General features: G+C 42.1%; 1 protein-coding gene across 1 annotated transcript in view; it reads right to left on the bottom strand.

The window, feature by feature from the left end:
• Positions 1 to 21,212, bottom strand: part of LOC137527192 (rho GTPase-activating protein 20-like) — a 275,894-nt gene that overhangs the window by 194,029 nt on the left and 60,653 nt on the right. The window contains exon 2 of the mRNA XM_068247674.1: positions 11,546 to 11,625. Within this exon, the coding sequence (XP_068103775.1) occupies positions 11,546 to 11,625 (80 nt within the window). The remainder of the gene's footprint in view (positions 1 to 11,545; positions 11,626 to 21,212) is intronic.

Genomic DNA, 21,212 nt, shown 5'->3' with positions numbered 1-21,212 from the left:
ATCAGAAAAAAGAACAGAAACTTACACTTACCTGGGGCTTCTATCGGCCCCCTGCAGCTGTAATGTCCCGCGCCATCCTCCTACGATCCTTGGTTTCTCACCGCTGGTAACGGTCTATTATTCGTCTAACAAGACGAGTTATGCTCGCTCCTGCTCGCGTCCCCGGGAGCTTACTGCGCAGGCGCAGTACAAGGCTTTCTTGTGCTGCACCTGTGCAGTAAGCTCCTGATGACGCAGCGGGAGCAAGAACGCGCACGGCCACGGCCGCGCAGCTGCAGTTGATATCTGGATCAATTGCACCAGGACCGGCGGCGGGGAACTGGTGATCAAAGGAGGATGGAGCGAGACATGACAGCTACAGGGGACTGATAGCCCCAGTTAAGTGTCAGTTTTTGTTTTTTTTTCTGCTCCACAGAACTCCTTTAAGGTGGCCATATATGATTCAACCAACTTAATACATTTTCCAGTTTTGTTAAATGACCACTATCGAGAAAATACATGTAAACACATACAAATGAGAAGTACATTTCTTCCACATTAACTTCTTGAGCATCACAGGCTTATACCCCCCTAGTGACCAGACTATTTTTACAATTTAGCACACTGCAGCTTTAACAGTGCGTTGCAGGATGATACAACTTAGCACACAAATGTATCTTGCCTCATTTTGTGCCACCAACAGAGCTGGCATCTGACTGCTGCTGCGATTTGTATTTTTTAATTAATACTCTTGATTTTTTTTTTTTTTTTTTAAATAAAAGATGCGTTTTTTTCTTTTGTTTCCCTCCCTCCCCCTGAGAGCCAATCAGAATGATCGCCTCTTATAGGCATCAGCCTATGAGAGGGATCTGTTTTCATTGCACTCTAGTGGACAGCCAAGTGACAGGGCTGTCCCCATTACAGCTAGATCGCAGCGCTGTACAATGATATAGCGCCTTTTTTTTCACTAACAGCCTGCCAGCCACCCTGTGTTTCGTCAGGGAATGATCGCGCATGCATATTTTAAATTTTACAATTTTCGTAATAGTGGTCCTTTAATAAAAACAGTCAATTGTATAGATTTTTTTTTCAAACAATAATTCAATTGGGAAAAAAACAATACATTTTGATGGTATGGTATATCGGTTAGATTATTTTTCCTCCTCTTTTTGATTAACCTCCATCAGCACCTACTGACCTCTCCTACCATAGCACAAACTCACCTCTCCGAACCCTCCATCAGCACCCACCCTCTACCCTCCTCAAGCATCCACTGACCTCCCCTACCCTCCGCCAGCACCCACTGACCTTTCCTACCCTTCACCAGCACAGACGGACGTCTTCTTCCCGTCATAAACTCCCACTGACCTCTCCTACCCTCCACCTGCACCCACTGACCTCTCTTACCCTCTGCCAGCACCCACAGACCTTTGCTCCACCAGCACCCACTGACCTCTCCTACCCTCCGCTAGCACCCACTGCCCTCCCCTACCCTCTAACAGCACCCACTGACCTTTCCTACCCCTTACCCCAAGGTGCCCCGGATCTTTTAGGATCCTAGCAATGACCATGGGTCTTCCTTACACTCGGAAAGCAAAACAAGAATTTGCTTTGTGGCCGTGTTTTGCACTGTGAGAATTACAATGCAATCGCCCCAAAAGTGCTGCATGCAGTGTTCTGCGATTAGGAAAGCGCTTAAAAGCACTCAGGTGTGAACCAGCCCTAAGAGTAGTTACTGAAATTCAATTTTAGGAGTATAATCCCACAAAAGAGGTATCCAAGGGGACAGGTTATACCATGCTATCTTGAAGGAATGCCAAAGTTTGTTAATTTTGGTTTCTGCATACAGTAGAATACATGAGGTAACATAAAGACTAATATATGGAGGTCCCTACAGAGTTAGATTGGTGGTTTCTGAATGAGGAGTGATCACAGCACTGTAATGTGATATCATTTTCTTTACCAATGATTCAGTAACAAAACTCTTAACCAGAAATAAACACTTAGAGGAATAATTTATACTAAAGCAGACATATAAACAGAATGAAAGGGCATTTGGCTGCTCACTTTGTCTGCCTGTTATTATTTAGGAAGGAAAGATTTTTGTTTCATTACAAATGTGTTTGAGTTAAAGGAGTCCTTTTAATGCAAAATTGCAGGAAAAGTGCTAAATATACAGGTGAAATACAAACATGCAAACAGTTGCGCCTGCCAAAAGGTTCGGAATCTTGTAACTCAACAAAACTTATGCCATGCACTATAACCAAGCCTGTGACACCATTATTTTCTGACTGAACATAGTAGCTTTCTTTTACATCTGCATCAGTGATAATTATTCTTATGAATTTATATTGTAGAAGCTGTTCTATCACTACCACAAAATACTTCTTCTGTCTTCAAATGAGATGAAGAAATAGCTAGACATTTATCAATTGTATTATTTTAGCAACCCTTCGTCTGCCTGTTTTGTCTACAAGTACAGACATTTTTTTGTACAAATAATAACTTACTTCAGTCATCTTACTTCTAGCCTAAAGCAGACCTGAACTCAGAACTTCCTCTCTGCTCTAAAACACAACAGCATAATAACTGTTAACAGTCTCATGGTGAAAGGAACTGTAGGTGGAGCAGACATATGAATCTCAATCTCCTAACATCTCCCTTCTTTTGACAATATAAGTAAATGCTAAACATACAGCAGTTTGTGGACTGCTGCATCTACTATCTAAGAAAAAATAAGTTAAAGGATGAAGTCTCTATATTTCACAAGTGTTCTGATAACCCAAGTTCGAGTGCAGCGAGGGGGTGCAGAACCATAATCTACAGGTGTCTCCAACTTCGAATCATTCAGTGATGTATTGTCTGGTAAGTTCACAGCTGGACAGTCTCTGTCCGTCGGAGAGGGCTCCTCATTGTCTGAATGACTTCTCTCCTCTGTTGCTCTAAGAAATCTCTTTATTCTTCGGTACAAATGTCCGGCTGCTTCCACTACATATGAGCATGGAGCAACTTGTTGTACACATGTACCTTTCTGCCACAGTCCATCACCTGAGGAAGGTGCTGGTTGCATGCGCACTGATTGCCCTATAGCCAACTCAGGGATTTCCTTGGCTCCTTTATCATAGTGCAAATTTGCTTTTCTGCATTTAACTTCAAGCTGTTCGACTTCTCCATCAACCACTTTGGGAACCAGAAGCTTTTGAGCTGTGGGAAGAAAAGTTTATGTTCTTCTGGACATAAGTCTTTGGACTGGGCTACTTTTATTACCTTCTGTTGTTGTGTTTCTCCAATCTAAGATAGCTTTCCAAAGATCTTTTCCATCTCTCTTGGCTTCATTTATAAGTGTCTTTGCTATATTTACAGCTAATTTGGCCTTGCCATTGGCTTGACTGTGGTTATTATTATTTTATTATTATTATTTAGTATTTATATAGCGCCGACATATTACGCAGCGCAGTACAGTGTATATATATATATATATATATATATATATATATATATATATATATATATATATATATATATATATAGTCTTCTCACTAACTGTCCCTCAAAGGAGCTCACAATCTAATCCCTACCATTGCCATATGGCATTGCCATTGCCACTGCCATATGTCTTTATTATGTAGTGTAAGTACTGTAGTCTAGGGCCAATTTTAGGGGGAGCCAATTAACTTATCCGTATGTTCTTGGAATGTGGGAGGAAACCCACGCAGACACGGAGAGAACATACAAACTCTTTGCAGATAGTGCCCTGGCTGGGACTCGAACCAGGGACCCAGTGCTGCAAGGCGAGAGAGCTAACCACTACGCCACCATGCTGCCCATGCTGTGGTGTGGTGTGGTGTGGTGTGGTGTGGTGTGGTGTGGGGAAGATGTAATGTGTTCGAATTCCCACTTTCTTACAAATTGGTCAAATTCAGAGCTGACAAATTGCGGTCCATTATCTGTAATGACCGAGTTAGGTATTCCATGTCGACTAAAATGTATCTTGCAGCATTCAATTATTATCCTTGACGTTTTGTCAGTTATTGCATCTATTTCCCAGACGTCTTAATAGTAATCAACTATTATCAAATAGTCCTGTCCATGCACAGAGAAAAGGTCCATTCCCAGCTTACTCCAGGGTAGAGTTGACAAACTGTGTGTCATAAGAGGTTCCTTTGTCTGCCTGCGAAGACATTCATTGCAAGTATTGCAGTCCTTTATTGCAGCAATTAGATTTGGACTCATTTGTGGCCAAAATATCACAATCCTTTGCCTTGCAAAGACATGCATCTATGCCTAGGTGGCTCAAGTGTATTTGTTTGATCATTTCTGGACACATACTTTTGGGTATGATGAGTCTGTGTCCTTTATACAAAATTCCATCCTGTATGGTGATTTCCTCTCTAAAACCTCAGAAGTCTCTAATACACATTGGTGTTTGTTCCCTTTGTTCAGGCCAACCTGATAGAATAATTGTTTTCAGCGACTGTAATACTTCATCTTGCTTAGTATGGCGTTGAATTTGTTGCAATCTGGAGTCTGACACTCTCAAATATTCTGCAAAGTGAATCTGTTCTACTTCACGTTGAAAATCTTCTTCAGCTTGATTGGAAAATATTTCATAACATGGGGTATCTCCTGCGACATGTGTCTGGGTGACAAAAAGTCTGCAATGTACATCTCGGAGCCCTTTGTGTACATAACTTTTAAGTTGTATTTTTGTAACTGTAGTATTATGCGCTGTTAATGTTTTGGGGCTTCCAGAAAGGGTTTCTTGAAAATACTTTCCAGTGGTTTGTGATCTGACTCAACGTTAACAAGCATTTTTCCATGTATATACTGATCGAATTTCTGACAGCAAATACAATGGCCAAACATTCCTTTTCTTCAATCTGGGCATACTGTATCTCTGCTCTGTTGGTGACAGTGCACGTGATGCAAAGGCACCAGGTTGACTATTTTGCCAACTAGTTACTCCAAGTCCTTTCTCACTAGCATCACATTAAATTGTTACTTCTTCATTGACATCATAGTAACTACTGGATGAGCCGTGACTAGTAGTGGCTGGATAGTGTACTGGTTAAGGGCTCTGCCTCCGACATGGGAGACCAGGGTTTGAATCTCGGCTCTGCCTGTTCAGCAAACCAGCACCTATTCAGTAGGAGACCTTGGGCAAGACTCCCTAACACTGCTACTGCCTATAGAGCGTGTCCGTGTGGCTGCAGCTCTGGCGCTTTGAGTCTGCCAGGAGAAAAGCGCGATATAAATGTTCTGTGTTTGTTTGTATAGTGTTCTTATTTTGTCAAGGCATTCATCATGGCTGGTTTGCCATACCTATACACTGTCTTTCTCGGTAAGCCTCCTGAAGGGTTCACATATCCGATAAGTGAGGCAAGAAATTTGCAAGATAGTTTACAAAACCTAAAAGTCTCTCTGGACTGCCTGTACATTTTCTGGCTTTGGCATCTAAAACTGATAACACTTTTGCTCTTGATCTATCATGGGCATTGAATAATGTAACCTTTTTAGTGCTTTGTACAAATCCTTTGGATCAATGCACACTCACAACTTGCATGGTTTCTTAACTGCAACCATGCTGCTTCTCCATGGTGTGAGCACTGTGACTTATTTTAGTACTCCAAGTTTATCTAGGCGCTTAATTTCCCCCTTTAGCTCAGCCTTGAGAGGAGAGGAGCTGGCATTCGGTGTGGCTGATGCTGCACAGGTGTAATAACTGTATCCACTTCTAAATGATATTCTCCTGGGAGACATCCCAGACCATGGAACAGATCTATGTAGTCCGCAGTGATCTACTCATATGATAGTGGTGAATCTTGGACAGCTTTAAGATCATTATGTTGTGTTGATAACACATTTTGCTCTATATTCAGTGTGAGAAGGCCCATTTTCTGACATGTATCCGCTGACAGGAGTGGCTTATGGTTGGCTTTGACAACTTGAAATAAAAGTCTGTATTTTTTTCCTTTATATGTGCAATGCAAGGTACACCGTCACACGGGTGTCATATATGTCTATTTTTACCATTTCAGTTTTACATTACTCTTTTGTAGTGTAGGATTGATTTATTTAGTAAGTTTGCAATAGCCTTTGTATGCCATAAGGTTGCAGGTGGCCCCACACTCAACCTGGCAGAGGATTTGCTTGCCTGTTTGTCTACCAATGCTGAGATCTAATGGTACAAACCACTGCGATCCTGTGGAACTGACTGATCCAGTCTGATGTATAACAATGAGGACAGATTCCTCAGAGCTGCTGTTTTCCCATTCTGAAGTTATTTGTATCATTTCTCTTTTCTGTCTGCAGCAGGGTTGCCAACCCAATTTCTATTTTTTCCTGTACAAAATGGTAAAAAAATCTGGACACCTCGCGTTTTGGACGGACAGGGGGCGGAGTCAGGGGTGGAGTCAGTAGCGGGCTTTTTAGGGAAATTCTTGTGAATTTTGGGGGGAAATAAGCAGATGACTACTGCATAAGGCTCATGTGAAACAGCTCTCCTGAACTGAGAAGCATTGTTTGCCCATTCAAGAAACCTGATGTCAGTGCTATATAAATTCATAATAACACTATGGTAAGACATTGGGCTATGACTGTGGTAGGATTAGATTGTGAGCTCCTCTGACGACAGTCAGTGACAGGACTATGTACTCTAAAGTGTTGCAGAAGATGAAAGTGCAGAAGCCCCAGGTATGTAAAAGCCAGCCAAAGTTATCACCCCACCTGGGATTACATTTAAAAGGTAATGAGATAGGAAAAAAAAATCATATACATACCTGGGGCTTCCCCCTCCAGGATGATCGCTCCCTAGCTTTCCTCTGCAGCCTAGATCGTCCACAATTAGTGCCAGAAAGTCCTCCAGTCAGAACAGGTGCAGTCCGGCCATGCATGTGCAGAACACGCCAGACCTGAGGCTCTCCTGGGGCAATTGTGGACAATGCAGGGTGGCGGAGGACAGCAAGGGAGCGATCAGCCTGGAGGGGACTGCTAAAAAGTTAATCTAGCAATTCAGTGCCTGCAAATACAGGGTTAATGACTTCGCAGTCAGAGCAATATTAGCTATGTGGTATTTACATTCATTTGAAAGCCAGAAGCAGGCTGTGCTGTGAATGAAAGTGTGCAGGGATCAAAGCCAGCAGGGATGATAACAATCTGCTACAGCTGAATAGGTTTTGCCTCTCACCCTTCTCCTCCCAGCCTGACGTGTCAGCCTGCTTTGTCCTCACCGCAGGCAGGGTCCGTCTGAGGGTCACGCTGTGATTACCAGCATCTTTCTGCGGAATCACAAGGGTAGCAGCAGCAGCAACAAGAATCCTCCTCCTCACCCAGTCACCCTGCGTGCACATCTCTTTGAAAACCGCGGGCTACGTAGCCCGTCCGACTCCCTCCCCCCCCACAGTGACGTCGCACTGCTGACTCCCACCCACTCAACACTGATTGGGCCACACTCATCCCAGTAAGTCTTGTGTATTCACTGCCAGGCAACTGCAGTACTGTAGCCGAATCAACTACGTGACTGCCTGGAGAGAAAAAGAGTCCCTGGCGGCTGGCGGAGGTACACAACACTTCAACGGCATCCCTGCAACTAAACATCCGATGCGGCTGGGCTGCTCCTGCTTCCCAACCCGAGCTAAGCGCCGCCAATGTTAAAAATTGCTCTGTTTGGACGGACGCCTGACAGCAAGTACGGACAGGAACGGACAGATGATTTTGGGGAGTATTTGTACGGACTGTCCGTATTTATACGGACGCTTGGCAACCCTGGTCTGCAGACACTAGTGATTTAGTCTTTTGCATTTTTTTGCCATAAGCAGCGCAGTACTGTCTGCCCCTGGTGTGACTGTATTCACAATATTTACAGCTCCTGCTCACCCCTGCTTTGTTTAGTGCTCTCATTCTGGGTGTCTGCTCCTTTCTGTTCTGTGACTTTGTAGTGTAATGAGCAGTCTATTTCTCTGTCTTGCTGTCTTGCATTGTCTGTAGCTTTTGCTCTGTAGATTCATGGCTTCTGCACATGTCTATAGTTGTTTGTAAGGTCAGGTCAGAGTCAGACATCCTCAGCATTCTTTTCCTTGCATTGATGTCCCTGGATCCAAGCACTATCCTATCTCTAATAAGTTCATCATGCAGTCCAGCAAATTCACATGTTTCAGCTAGCTGTTTTAGCCTTGTGACATACTGGTCTATAGTCTTTGACTGACCTTGATCTGTAGTACATAAAGCGGAATATAACCCTGCATTTCAACTTTGCTCTAAAACATTATTTACAATATATTATATGCAACCAGCATTTTTTTTTTTACTAGACCAGCATTGGAAGGGTTACACAGAGCTTTAAAGTTCCTGGACAGAACTGCAGACGCATCCGAAGCTGACATAGATACATTTTGTTTACATAAATGTATCTAAGTGTGGCATTTGACTCACTCTCTCTGACTGAGAAGGAGCTGGAGGACAGCCAAAGAGTGTGTAACATTTATCACTTGTTACATTCTATGTAGTTAAATGTATCTATCTGAACTTCTGCATATCTCTCCATGGAACTTTAAACCTCTGTGTTTAACCCTTCCAATGCTGGTCTAGTAAAAAAAAAAAAATGCTGGTTGCATATAATATGCTGTAAATAATGTTTTAGAGCAAAGTTGAAATGCAGGGTTATATTCTGCTTTAAGACATACTGTATCTCTTATATATGGTGTTCCTGGCAGGCATGAAATAGATTTGTAATGCATCCAGTGCTTTCTGTACATCCTGCTTGTCAGTGTGTGTCAGACAGTGTGAGGTGCTGGTAAACATGCAGACAATCTCTCCCCATCACTGAGCGTAAGGTTGCAGCCCTTACCTTGGGGTATTTCTTGTCCAGTTTAATAGCAACCTCATAATACAATACAATAATAATACAATACAATAACATTTGTAAAGTGCTTTTCTCCCATAGGACTAAATGCACATAGTTGTGTCTCAGATCAATACAGGGTTGCAGGCTGGACTGTGCTACAGAGGAGATAGTCAGGTGTTCATAAATGAAGAGGTGGGTTTTCAGTTTAGCTTAAATGCTTCCAGGGATGGGGCTGTCCTCATCGGGTGCGGCAGGAAGTTACAAAGTGTGTGGGGCAGCATGACAGAAGGCTCTGTCTCCAAAGGGTTTGAGGTGGACTCTGGAGGTGACCAAGGTGTTACATCCTTTTGATATAAAATTGTGTGTGTGTGTGTGTGTGGGGGGGGGGGGGGGAGATGCAGTTGCAACAAGTCCGTCAGGTATCCAGGGCCCAGATTGTGCAAGAATATGAATGTCAGTAAGCCACAATTCTCCATTTCATTGGTAGCCAGCGGAGTGAACACAGGGTTGATAGTATGTGACAATGGCAGGGTTGGCTTGTTTACAGCCTTGCAATGGCATTCAGTACTAATTACAGGTGGCATAGGTCTTTCTTTGGAAGGCCTGTGTAGATAACATTGCAGTAGTCCAACCTTGATGTGATGAAGGCATGAACTAGGGTTGGAAATTCCTCTGAAGTAATGAGGTGTTTAATCCTTGCAGTATTCCTTGAAAGAAGGAATGTTTCACAACAGCTGAGATTTGATTCCTGAATAGAGATGGCCCGAACCTCCGATTTTATTTTAGGTTCGCGAATCTACCGCCAAAGTTCGGTTTGCGTGAACTTTCGCAAACCGCAATAGACTTCAATGGGGAGGCGAACTTGGAAATTTAGAAAAAATTATGCTGGCCAGAAAAGTGATGGAAAACATGTTTCAAGGGGTCTAAAACCTGGAGGGAGACATGGTTGAGTGGGATAGACGTCAAAAGTCCCGGAAAAAAAATTAGATTTGACGCAAAGCAGTGATCAAATAAAGTGAAGGTATCCCCAGCCTTTCTCAACCTATAATGCTATTTTAAAACCACTTCACAACTGAGGGGTTTTATCCCTTCAGCATCCGAGCAATTTTCACCTTTCATTGCTCCTTCCATTCATTCGTCTATAACTTTATCATTACTTATCGCAATTAAATGAACTATATCTTGTTGTTTTTTTTGCCACCAATTAGGCTTTCTTTAGGTGGGACATTATGCCAAGAATTATTTTATTCTAAATGTGTTTTAATGGGAAAATAGGAAAAGATTTGGGGAAAAAAATCATTATTTTTCAGTTTTCGGCCATTACAGTTTTTAAATAATCCATGCTACTGTAATTAAAATCCATGAAATGTATTTGCCCATTTGTCCCGGTTATTAAACCATTTAAATTATGTCCCTATCACAATGTTTGGCGCCAATATTTTATTTGGAAATAAAGGTGCATTTTTTTCAGTTTTGCGTCCATCCCTAATTACAAGCCCATAGTTTATAAAGTAACAGTGTTAATCCCTCTTGACATAAATATTTAAAGAGTTCAGTCCCTAAGGTAACTATTTATGTATTTTTTTATTGTAATTTTTTTTTTATTACAAAAAAAAAAATATTGGGGAGTGTGGGAGGTAATTAGTGTAAAACTATGCATTTATATATGAAAAATGCTTTTGGATGTAGTTTTACTATTTGGCCACAAGATGGCCACAGTAATTTTTTGTGAGTGCGTCCTGTAAGTGTAGGAAGTACGCTTACAGGAAGTGTAATGAGGCTGGGAAACATTTTTTCTCAGAATGATCGATCAGCTTCTCACGGAAGCATGCCAATCATTGCTGCGGGGACTTAGATCAACGAACGGTAACAGTTTTGCCATTCATAGATCTCCATGCGATCAGGCGGCGGTGTGCACGAGCGCGGGAGCGCACGCACGAGCGAGCTGGAGTGCGGTCAGCGGCGGTAGCGCGGGGGTGCGTATATCTACACCCCGGGCGGGGAAATTAAGTTAAAAGGGGCGTAGATACACTGTACCTGGGCGGCGAAGTGGTTAACATCTCTACTTAGATGTTTTAAAGACAATGCACAACTTCAACCAGGCAACTAAAACAATAAAGATCTGCATAATGATTGTCAATTAGATATGGCTCTTTGTTTCCTGAGGAAAGAAAATTACCTGTACATATACATTCCTTGATATTCCCTCATCTCATTTAATGTCTTTTTAAAGTAATATTTCGTTTGGGTAGATAAAAAAGCAATAATACCTTCAACATCACAAAGGATTTTTCATACACTATTTTAAATTGTTACCTTAATTATAACTGCAGAGACAACCACACACTGCTCAGTTTTCCTGTCAACAAAGTGAATATTGCGTATGTCAGTTGTATGAACAGAGCCCCTGATTCTCCTTCAGAGCTACTGTATTCTCTGATGTGCTCCGCTAATTACACATGCAGGAAGAGCAATGTTCCAGCCTGATTTACTAGGCAGTTTGTATTTATACAGTAAAAAAATACAGATTTCATATTGATGTCCAGGCCCTTCAAGCCAATGCGCACCCAGCCGAGAACTGAAATGTAAACTACAAAATAACTTTTATAGCATCAACAAGTTTTATGGCAACAAGGATTTTTCTTTTTAATAATATAATTTTACTTTAAAATCTATAATAAAACTATCAATTAGTTTGCTGGATTATATTTATTCATCTTTTACCTGGGCTGTAGCTTGTTCTTGCTCAAGGCCTTCGAAATAGCCGAGGCTGTATGCCTTCTTTGCACCGTTGCTCTCATTTTCTGCAGAAAAACAACATTAGATTACTTAATTAAACATGACTGTCCCATCTGTTCAAATAAAAGTTCCAGAATAACCTTAAAATATAAAATACGCTTTTAAAAAATATTTGTATAATCTAAAATATTAATTCAGCAATTAAATTCTAGCCTGTTGTGAAAGAGGTATGAGAGAAAGAATGCTACTGCCTGTCATGTTGACCTTCTGCCTCTAGTACTTTCTGATTTTAATTTAGTATGTTGAGAAGTTTTACTTCACAATCGTTACTGATCCTGTGATTGCTAAAGTACTAGGCTACTACTACTAGAGGTAGTGACACCAAACATGGCCCTTCCTCCTTATTAGGGGTGTGGAGTTTGTTGTGGAGTCTGTGGACTGTTGCAGGCTTGCAGCAAGCTTGCATTAAATTATACTAACTGGCCTCTGCTGCTGATGCAGAGACCCAGGTGCCAACATGTAGGAACTTCATCAAAGGAGAGACAAGGAGACCGAAAAGAGGAGGAGGGAGTGCAATGGGGGTGTGTGAGCCGTGAACCGTGCAACGGTAGGGCCCCTGTAACCAGAATGAAACAGGACCGATGGGAGGAGATCAATCAAGCACCGACACAGTAATTTGGCAAAAGAGAATTTTTTTTTATTAATACTACAAAAAAAAAAAAAAAATACGGATAGTACAAGTAACTGGAATCTCAACCAATGAAAAATACCAGATTGATCACAATATCATTTAGGTAGACGCTTAGTTCTTGTTAATAGGCAATGCTGGGCGTCTTCAAGGTAAGTATCTATAATGGAATATAGTTTGAATATTAAACCCCTTGCTGTAGCCCCCACCCACTCTTTTGAATGTCTGGCAGCCGAACTCTCAGCTGAGAAAAAAATAAACATACTGCTTGTCTACCGACCCCCTAATGGTGGCTCAGCTTTTCTCAAGGAAATAGCAGAACTTGTATCTTGCAAAACACTGAAACACCCTAGGTGGATAATTCTGGGAGACTTTAACGCATGGGTTGATACACACTCTTCCCAATTTGGAACTGAGCTACTTCTCTCCATGAATGAACTGGGCTTCTCTCAAGCCATCAACCTCCCTACCCACAAAAAAGGACACACTCTGGACCTCATTTTCCATTCAGAACTCCTAATATCCAATGTGGAAATTGATCCAGTAGATTGGTCAGACCACCACACTGTCCACTTCTCCTTTACAGCACCGGCTACAAAACACCAAGTGAAAGAACTAATAAAATATCGTTCCTTGAAAGGTTTCACACCCCAACACCTTCAGAACAGCCTCAATCTAGGCGGACTGACAGATCACAACTTAGGCCTTGAATCCATGGTCCTTAAATATAACCACGATGTCTCAGCCGCTTTTGACGCCATAGCTCCAATAAAGATAAAACGTTCTGCACCATTACATCACGCTCGCTGGTTTGACAACTCTATAAAGGAACTATAGAAACAGGGACGCAGACTGGAACGAAGGTGGCGCAAACACCAGTCCCCTGATGACAAACTTTCCCTAACTGCTCACCTCAAAAAATATCAAACGGCGATTAGCAAAAAGAAGTCCTTATTCCTGTCTCACGAAATTGCAAATGCAGCCAACAGACCTGCCCAACTATTCCGCACGGTTGACAGTCACTGCAATCCATCTTGCAGGAAATCCAGCATCAGACCTTCACAGGAACTGTGCGAGGAATTTGCCCACTTCTTCTCAGACAAAGTCTCCTCCATACGATCTGCCATTCAATTCACAGCCCAAGAAACCCATGCAGAGCCATATAACAGGTGCAAAAATAGCCTACCACCATGGTCTGATTTTAAAGTAATCACTGAAAAAGACATCTTGGACATTCTCTCAAACCTTCGCCAGACTACCTGCGATCTGGCCCCTGGCCCCACTAAGTTCATGTTGAAATGCCCTGAACTTTTTACACCGGCATTCCACAAAATAGTCAATGGTTCCTTACAAGAAGGGTGGTTTCCCTCTACTCTGGAAGAAGCAATCGTCAGGCCACTACTCAAGAAACCATCCTTAGACCCAGATGCTCTAAACAGCTACAGACCTGTCTCTAACCTCCCCTTTCTGGGAAAAGTTATTGAAAAGGCTGTCTACCTCCAACTTGAAGACAGGCTCTCCAGAAACAACATTCTTGACCCTCTTCAATCTGGCTTCAGGAAATATCACAGCTGTGAAACAGCCCTCACCCAGATTTGCAATGATCTGCTCATTGCAAGAGACAAGGGTCAATGTTCCATCCTGATTTTGCTCGACCTCTCAGCGGCTTTTGACACAGTCGATCATGGAATCTTGCTCAACAGGCTACAAGAGTACTGTGGCATAGATGGCATTGTTCTCCAGTGGTTCAACTCCTTCCTGGCTGGCAGAACACAAAGGGTAGCCTTAGGGCCCTTCCTCTCCAACCCTGTACCACTAAAATACGGTGTACCTCAGGGCGCAATATTATCCCCTTTACTTTTCACCATATACATGTTGCCACTTGGAGAAATGATATAAAAAGATGGCCTGACATATCATTGCTATGCTGATGAGACCCAGCTATATTTGTCATTCAAACCTGGCATCACAGACCCTACTCCACAAATAAACTCATGCTTAGCTGAGCTTCAGGAGTGGATGAATATGAATTGGCTAAAACTTAATGCTGACAAAACTGAGGTTCTTGTTATCGAGGGCCAGGGCTCAACAGCAAAGCAGCCCCAGTCTCAACCAACACCGCTAAGGATAGGGAGCTCAGACCTGAAAAACTCAGACTGTGTGCGCAGCCTGGGAGTACTGATTGATAGGAAATTAAGCTTCAGGAATCAAATCTCAGCTGTTGTGAAACATTCCTTCTTTCATCTAAGGAATATTGCAAAGATTAAACACCTAATTCCTTCAGAGGATCTTCCAACCCTAGTCCATGCCTTCGTCACATCAAGGTTGGACTACTGCAACGCCCTCTACACAGGCCTGCATAAGAAAGACTTACGCCGCCTGCAATTAATACAGAATGCCGCCGCAAGGCTGTTAACTAGCCAACCCCGCCATTGCCACATAAAACCAACCCTGAGCTCACTCCACTGGCTACCGATAAAATGGAGAATTCTGTTTAAGATTGGCTTACTGACAATCAAATCCTTGCACAATCTGGGCCCTGGATACCTGAAGGACTTGTTGCAACTGCATCACACCCCCCACAATCTTAGATCAAAAGGACGCAACACCATGGTCACCCCCAGAGTCCACCTCAAAACCTTTGGAGACAGAGCCTTTTGTCATGCTGCCCCTACACTTTGGAACTCCCTGCCACACCCAATCAGGACAGCCCCATCCCTGGAAGCATTTAAGTCTAAACTGAAAACCTACCTCTTTAGTCTGGCATTCATGAACATCTGACTATCTCCTCTGTAACACAACCCAGCCTGCAACCCTGTATTAATCTGAGACACAACTATGCGCTTTGAGTCCTATGGGAGAAAAGCGCTTTACAAATGTTATTGTATTGTATTGTAATAATTCTATGACATCTAAAGATAGATATGTATATGACTTAGATCACCCTCTAATTTAATATTAACACTTGCTGTGTCTATTTATACTAAGCGTCACTACAAAGAGTTAATTTCCTAGACCACATGCATCGAGATACCTTCTGACACTTTATTTCAGGACTTTTAATATTTTCTTTGCTGATCAGCAAAATTCCACAAATAATCTACTTTCCTAGTGACCAAAGTCTATTCCCATATTAACCTGGGAGGGCTTTCCTCCTTTTATTCAAATCTAACCACGGAAGAAAAAGGTCCAAATGTGGCGTAAATAGACTCTTAAAATTAAAAAAAATGGTTAGGTGTTTTTTTTTTCACAGATTAGTCAATTAGTGGATTAATAAGTTAATATATTAGAAGAAAGTAAAAAAAAATATTAATAAATGTCCACAATAAAAATTTAATAAATTAGTGTATTAATAAATTAAATAAATAATGTAATTAATACATTTGGAAGTTACTAAAATTAAGAAATAGAAAGAATTAGGGTTATAATAAATAGATAAAGTAGTTCATGGCTAAAGTAGGAAAAAGTTAATAAACAAATAACTAAATTATCACTGACTCCCTTCTAAAATAATTAACAGTTCTTTTTCATTTCTCTTTAGGTGAATTCTTTCAACCACAATCCCTAAGGATTAGGGAGACAAAAAAAAAAGATATCAAAAACAAAAAAAATGAGTTCGTCAGGTAAGCAAAAAAAAAAAAAAAAAATGAGTTCATTTCCTAAACAACAACAAAAAAACTTTGTTGGTTCACTCATGAATCTTTCCTCTTTTTAACCTCTTATAAATAAACAGTTCATATCTTTAATATATCTTAATAGCTGTATAAATTAGACGGCAGAGGCCTTAACAGTATATAGGAATATTAGGACACAGCATTCAGGGGCTTTATCTCTCAGATGACCATCCGTATCAGCTTAAGCAGGCGGTAATTACAGTCCATATGCTTAAACACAGCCACCATAAGAAAGATACAGGTTGCTATGGGTTACACTAAACACACAAGACCCACACTGGGAACTGGAAATCCTTAAAGAGACACTGAAGCGAAAAAAAATATATGATATAATTAATTGGTTGTGTACTATGAATAATTACTAGAAGATAAGCAGCAAAGAAAATATTCTCATATTTTTATTTTCAGGTATATAGTGTTTTTTCTAACATTGCATCATTCTCTAATATGTGCAGATTACACAACATTCAGCATTCTAAATGATTGTTTCAGAGCAGTCTGTGAACTAATGACCTCTCCTCTGCCAGAGGAAAAGTAAATAGTTAACTAACAGTTGAGATAATAAAAGTCAGAAAACAGCCCTCTCCAGGACCTTGAAAGTCATAGAGATAATGGCTTTTTTGTATAGAGATAACTACTGGAGTTTCTTAACTCTTCTTGTACTGGAAAAAATTAGACTGATGTTTCTGATCTTAATGTTTTATTTCTTAGCTGTACTACACATACAAATCATGATATCATAGTTTTTTTCGCTTCAGTGTCTCTTTAACCACTTACCGACCGCCCACTGCACAGAGGCGGCCGGAAAGTGGATCCCGCAAGGACCGCCGCATGCAGGCGGTCCTTGTACGGGCATGGGCGGAGAGATCGCGTCATTCATGACGCGATCCTCCGCCGGGGACTGGCTCTGCCCCCCCTCGCGCTGTAACCCGCCGCCGCATGTAAATTGTATAATAGGATTTGTAATGTATACAAAGCCTATTATACTGGCTGCCTCATGCCCTGGTGGTCCCAGTGTCCGAGGGACCACCAGGGCAGGCTGCAGCCACCCTAGTCTGCACCCAAGCACACTGATTTCCCCCCCCCCTGCCCCCTGATCACCCACAGCACTTCTCAGACCCCCCCTGCCCACCCCCCAGACCACTGTTTGCACCCAATCACCCCCCTAATCACCCATCAATCACTCCCTGTCACTATCTGTCAACACTATTTTTTTTTAATGCCCTAAACTGCCCCCTGCTCCCTCCTGATCACCCCCACCCCTCAGATTCTCCCCAGACCCCCCCCCCCAGAACCCCCCCTGTGTACTGTATGCATCTATCCCCCTGATCACCTGTCAATCACCTGTCAATCACCCGTCAATCACCCATCAATCACCTCCTGTCACTGCCACCCATCAATCAGCCCCTAACCTGCCCCTTGCGGGCAATCTGATCACCTACCCACACCAATAGATCGCCGGCAGATCCATCGTCATATCACCTCCAAAGTGCAGTGTTTACATCTGTTCTCTACCCTAAACACCCACTAATTACCCATCAATCACCCATCAATCACCCCCTATCACCACCTGTCACTGTTACCCATCAGATCAGACCCTAATCTGCCCCTTGCGGGCACCCAATCACCCGCCTACACGCTCAGATTTCCCTCAGACCCCCCCCCCCCTTATCAATTCGCCAGTGCAATATTTATATCTGTTCTTCCCTGTAATAACCTGTAATAATGAGTTCATAGAAGATTTTATTTTTTGTCACAAGTTAGCGGAAAATGACACTTTGTGAAAAAAAACAATTAATATCAATTTCTGCTAACTTGTGACAAAAAATTAAAATCTTCTATGAACTCACCATACTCCTAACGGAATACCTTGGGGTGTCTTCTTTCTAAAATGGGGTCACTTGTGGGGTTCCTATACTGCCCTGGCATTTTAGGGGCCCTAAACCGTGAGGAGTAGTCTTGAAACAAAAATGACCTGTGAAATCCCAAAGGTACTCATTGGACTTTGGGCCCCTTAGCGCAGTTAGGGTGCAAAAAAGTGCCACACATGTGGTATCGCCGTACTCAGGAGAAGTAGTATAATGTGTTTTGGGGTCTATTTTTACACATACCCATGCTGAGTGGGAGAAATCTCTCTGTAAATGGACAATTGTGTGTAAAAAAAATCAAACAATTGTCATTTACAGAGATATTTCTCCCACCCAGCATGGGTATGTGTAAAAATACACCCAAAACACATAATACTACTTCTCCTGAGTACGGCGGTACCACATGTGTGGCACTTTTTTACACCCTAAGTGCGCTAAGGGGCCCAAAGTCCAATGAGTACCTTTAGGATTTCACAGGCAATTTTGCGACATTTGGTTTCAAGACTACTCCTCACGGTTTAGGGCCCCTAAAATGCCAGGGCAGTATAGGAACCCCACAAGTGACCCCATTTTAGAAAGAAGACACCCAAAGGTATTCCGTTAGGAGTATGGTGAGTTCATAGAAGATTTTATTTTTTGTCACAAGTTAGCGGAAAATGACACTTTGTGAAAAAAAAACAATTAAAATCAATTTCCGCTAACTTGTGACAAAAAATAAAATCTTCTATGAACTCACCATACTCCTAACGGAATACCTTGGGGTGTCTTCTTTCTAAAATGGGGTCACTTGTGTGGTTCCTATACTGCCCTGGCATTTTAGGGGCCCTAAACCGTGAGGAGTAGTCTTGAAACAAAAATGACCTGTGAAATCCTAAAGGTACTCATTGGACTTTGGGCCCCTTAGCGCAGTTAGGGTGCAAAAAAGTGCCACACATGTGGTATTGCCGTACTCAGGAGAAGTAGTATAATGTGTTTTTGGGTGTATTTTTACACATACCCATGCTGAGTGGGAGAAATATCTCAGTAAATGGACAATTGTGTGTAAAAAAAAAAATCAAACAATTGTCATTTACAGAGATATTTCTCCCACCCAGCATGGGTATGTGTAAAAATACACCCCAAAACACATTATACTACTTCTCCTGAGTACGGCAATACCACATGTGTGGCACTTTTTTGCAGCCTAACTGCGCTAAGGGGCCCAAAGTCCAATGAGCACCTTTAGGCTTTACAGGGGTGCTTACAATTAGGCACCCCCCAAAATGCAAGGACAGCAAACACACCCCACAAATTACCCCATTTTGGAAAGTAGACACTTCAAGGTATTCAGAGAGGAGCATAGTGAGTCCGTGGCAGATTTCATTTTTTTGTCGCAAGTTAGAAGAAATTTTTTTTTTCTTTTTTGTCACAAAGTGTCATTTTCTGCTAACTTGTGACAAAAAATAAAATCTTCTATGAACTCCCCATACCTCTCAGTGAATACTTTGGGATGTCTTCTTTCCAAAATGGGGTCATTTGGGGGGTATTTATACTATCCTGGAATTCTAGCCCCTCATGAAACGTGACAGGTGGTCAGAAAAGTCATAGATGCTTGAAAATGGGAAAAATCACTTTTTGCACCGTAGTTTGTAAACGCTATAACTTTTACCCAAACCAATAAATATAGGCTGAATGGGGTTTTTTTTAATTAAAAACATGTTTGTCCACATTTTTCGTGCTGCATGTATACAGAAATTTTACTTTATTTGAAAAATGTCAGCACAGAAAGTTAAAATATTTTTTTTGACAAATATAATAAAAAGTAAAAATCGCAGCAGCAATCAAATAGCACCAAAAGAAAGCTTTATTAGTGACAAGAAAAGGAGCCAAAATTCATTTAGGTGGTAGGTTGTATGAGCGAGCAATAAACCGTGAAAGCTGCAGTGGTCTGAATGAAAAAAAGGGTCTGGTCCTTAAAGAGACTCCGTAACAAAAATTACATCCTGTTTTTTATCATCCTACAAGTTCCAAAAGCTATTCTAATGTGTTCTGGCTTACTGCAGCACTTTCCACTATCACAGTCTCTGTAATAAATCAACTTATCTCTCTCTTGTCAGACTTGTCAGCCTGTGTCTGGAAGGCTGCCAAGTTCTTCAGTGTTGTGGTTCTGTGATGCATCTCCCCTTTCCTGGCCCCTCTATGCACACTGCCTGTGCATAATGATCTCTTGAGATAGAAAAGGAAGGCTGTATACAGCCTGCTTGTGTATGGATGTATTTTCTATGTGTGGACATACTGTACATCAACCTACTTCCTGTTTTGGTGGCCATTTTGTTTGTTTATAAACAAACTTTTTAAAACTGTTTTTAACCACTTTTAATGCGGCGAGGAGCGGCGAAATTGTGACAGAAGGTAATAGGAGATGTCCCCTAACGCACTGGTATGTTTACTTTTGTGCAATTTTAACAATACAGATTCTCTTTAAGGGGGGTAAAGCCCACGGTCCTCAAGTGGTTAAGGCAAAAGGCTTCCACTGTATTTAGGCATTCAATTACACCTCTTCATTTCTCACTTAGTGACAAAATATGGCCAGAGAGCACAGGATAATAAAAAAAATGCAGTTCTTTAAAAAAAAGTTTAATAAAAACAAGCTATTGACAGACAGGCAGTAATACATTTTAACTTTTTCCTTGCTGTAAGTTCAGTGTCACTTCTAACATTCAAAGTCTGGATACTGTCATCGTATTTTCTTCTCTTATAATTAGCTTGATACCAATATAGGTTATACTCATCACTCCACGGTTGCTATGTGAACTCCCCCTCTGGTGCACTTGTTACTGGCTCCTTGTCCAAAATGTCTCTCTCTCCATAGCCTCACAGAATGCCCCTATTAGAGGTGTCTGGCTGCTGCAGGGAGATCCCTTAGGCCTGCTGACTCACTGGTTCCTCTCTGCGGTTGCCTCTACTGGACCATGCCCGCAGCTCCCAGCCGTGTCCTCTCCCTTGCCTCTCCCCTGCCGAATAAAAAATAAAAACTGCATCACCACAGAGAGAGCTGGCTATATCCAGCCTCTCCGACCGCCACCCGCGTGTGCTTCCCTCACATACCTCGTGCTGCAAGCGCGGGCGCCCCCTTCCAGTGGCTTCGCCGCCCTCACTCCCCGTTGCGCCTCCCCGGTTGCCTGGTAACCGAGTGAAGTGCATGCGACCAGACCGGCCCACGCACTTCCTCGCTCCCAATGCAGCCATCACAGCTGCCTGTCTGCCTCACCCCTGAGCCAGCAGTACAACACATCCGCTGCGGCTCAGAGGGACAAAAAATAAATACATTTATATGCACTTTCTGCTAGTGCTCTCCTGACCGGCTACAACCCTTTTTAAAAATTAAGCACTCCCTTCTTAAGGATCCTCTGTATGGCCCTGAGTGACACCCAGAGGTACAG

The sequence above is a fragment of the Hyperolius riggenbachi genome, chromosome 8 (assembly GCF_040937935.1).
Source record: "Hyperolius riggenbachi isolate aHypRig1 chromosome 8, aHypRig1.pri, whole genome shotgun sequence".
NCBI classification, from domain to species: domain Eukaryota; kingdom Metazoa; phylum Chordata; class Amphibia; order Anura; family Hyperoliidae; genus Hyperolius; species Hyperolius riggenbachi.
This window is presented reverse-complemented; position numbering and strand designations above follow the sequence as displayed.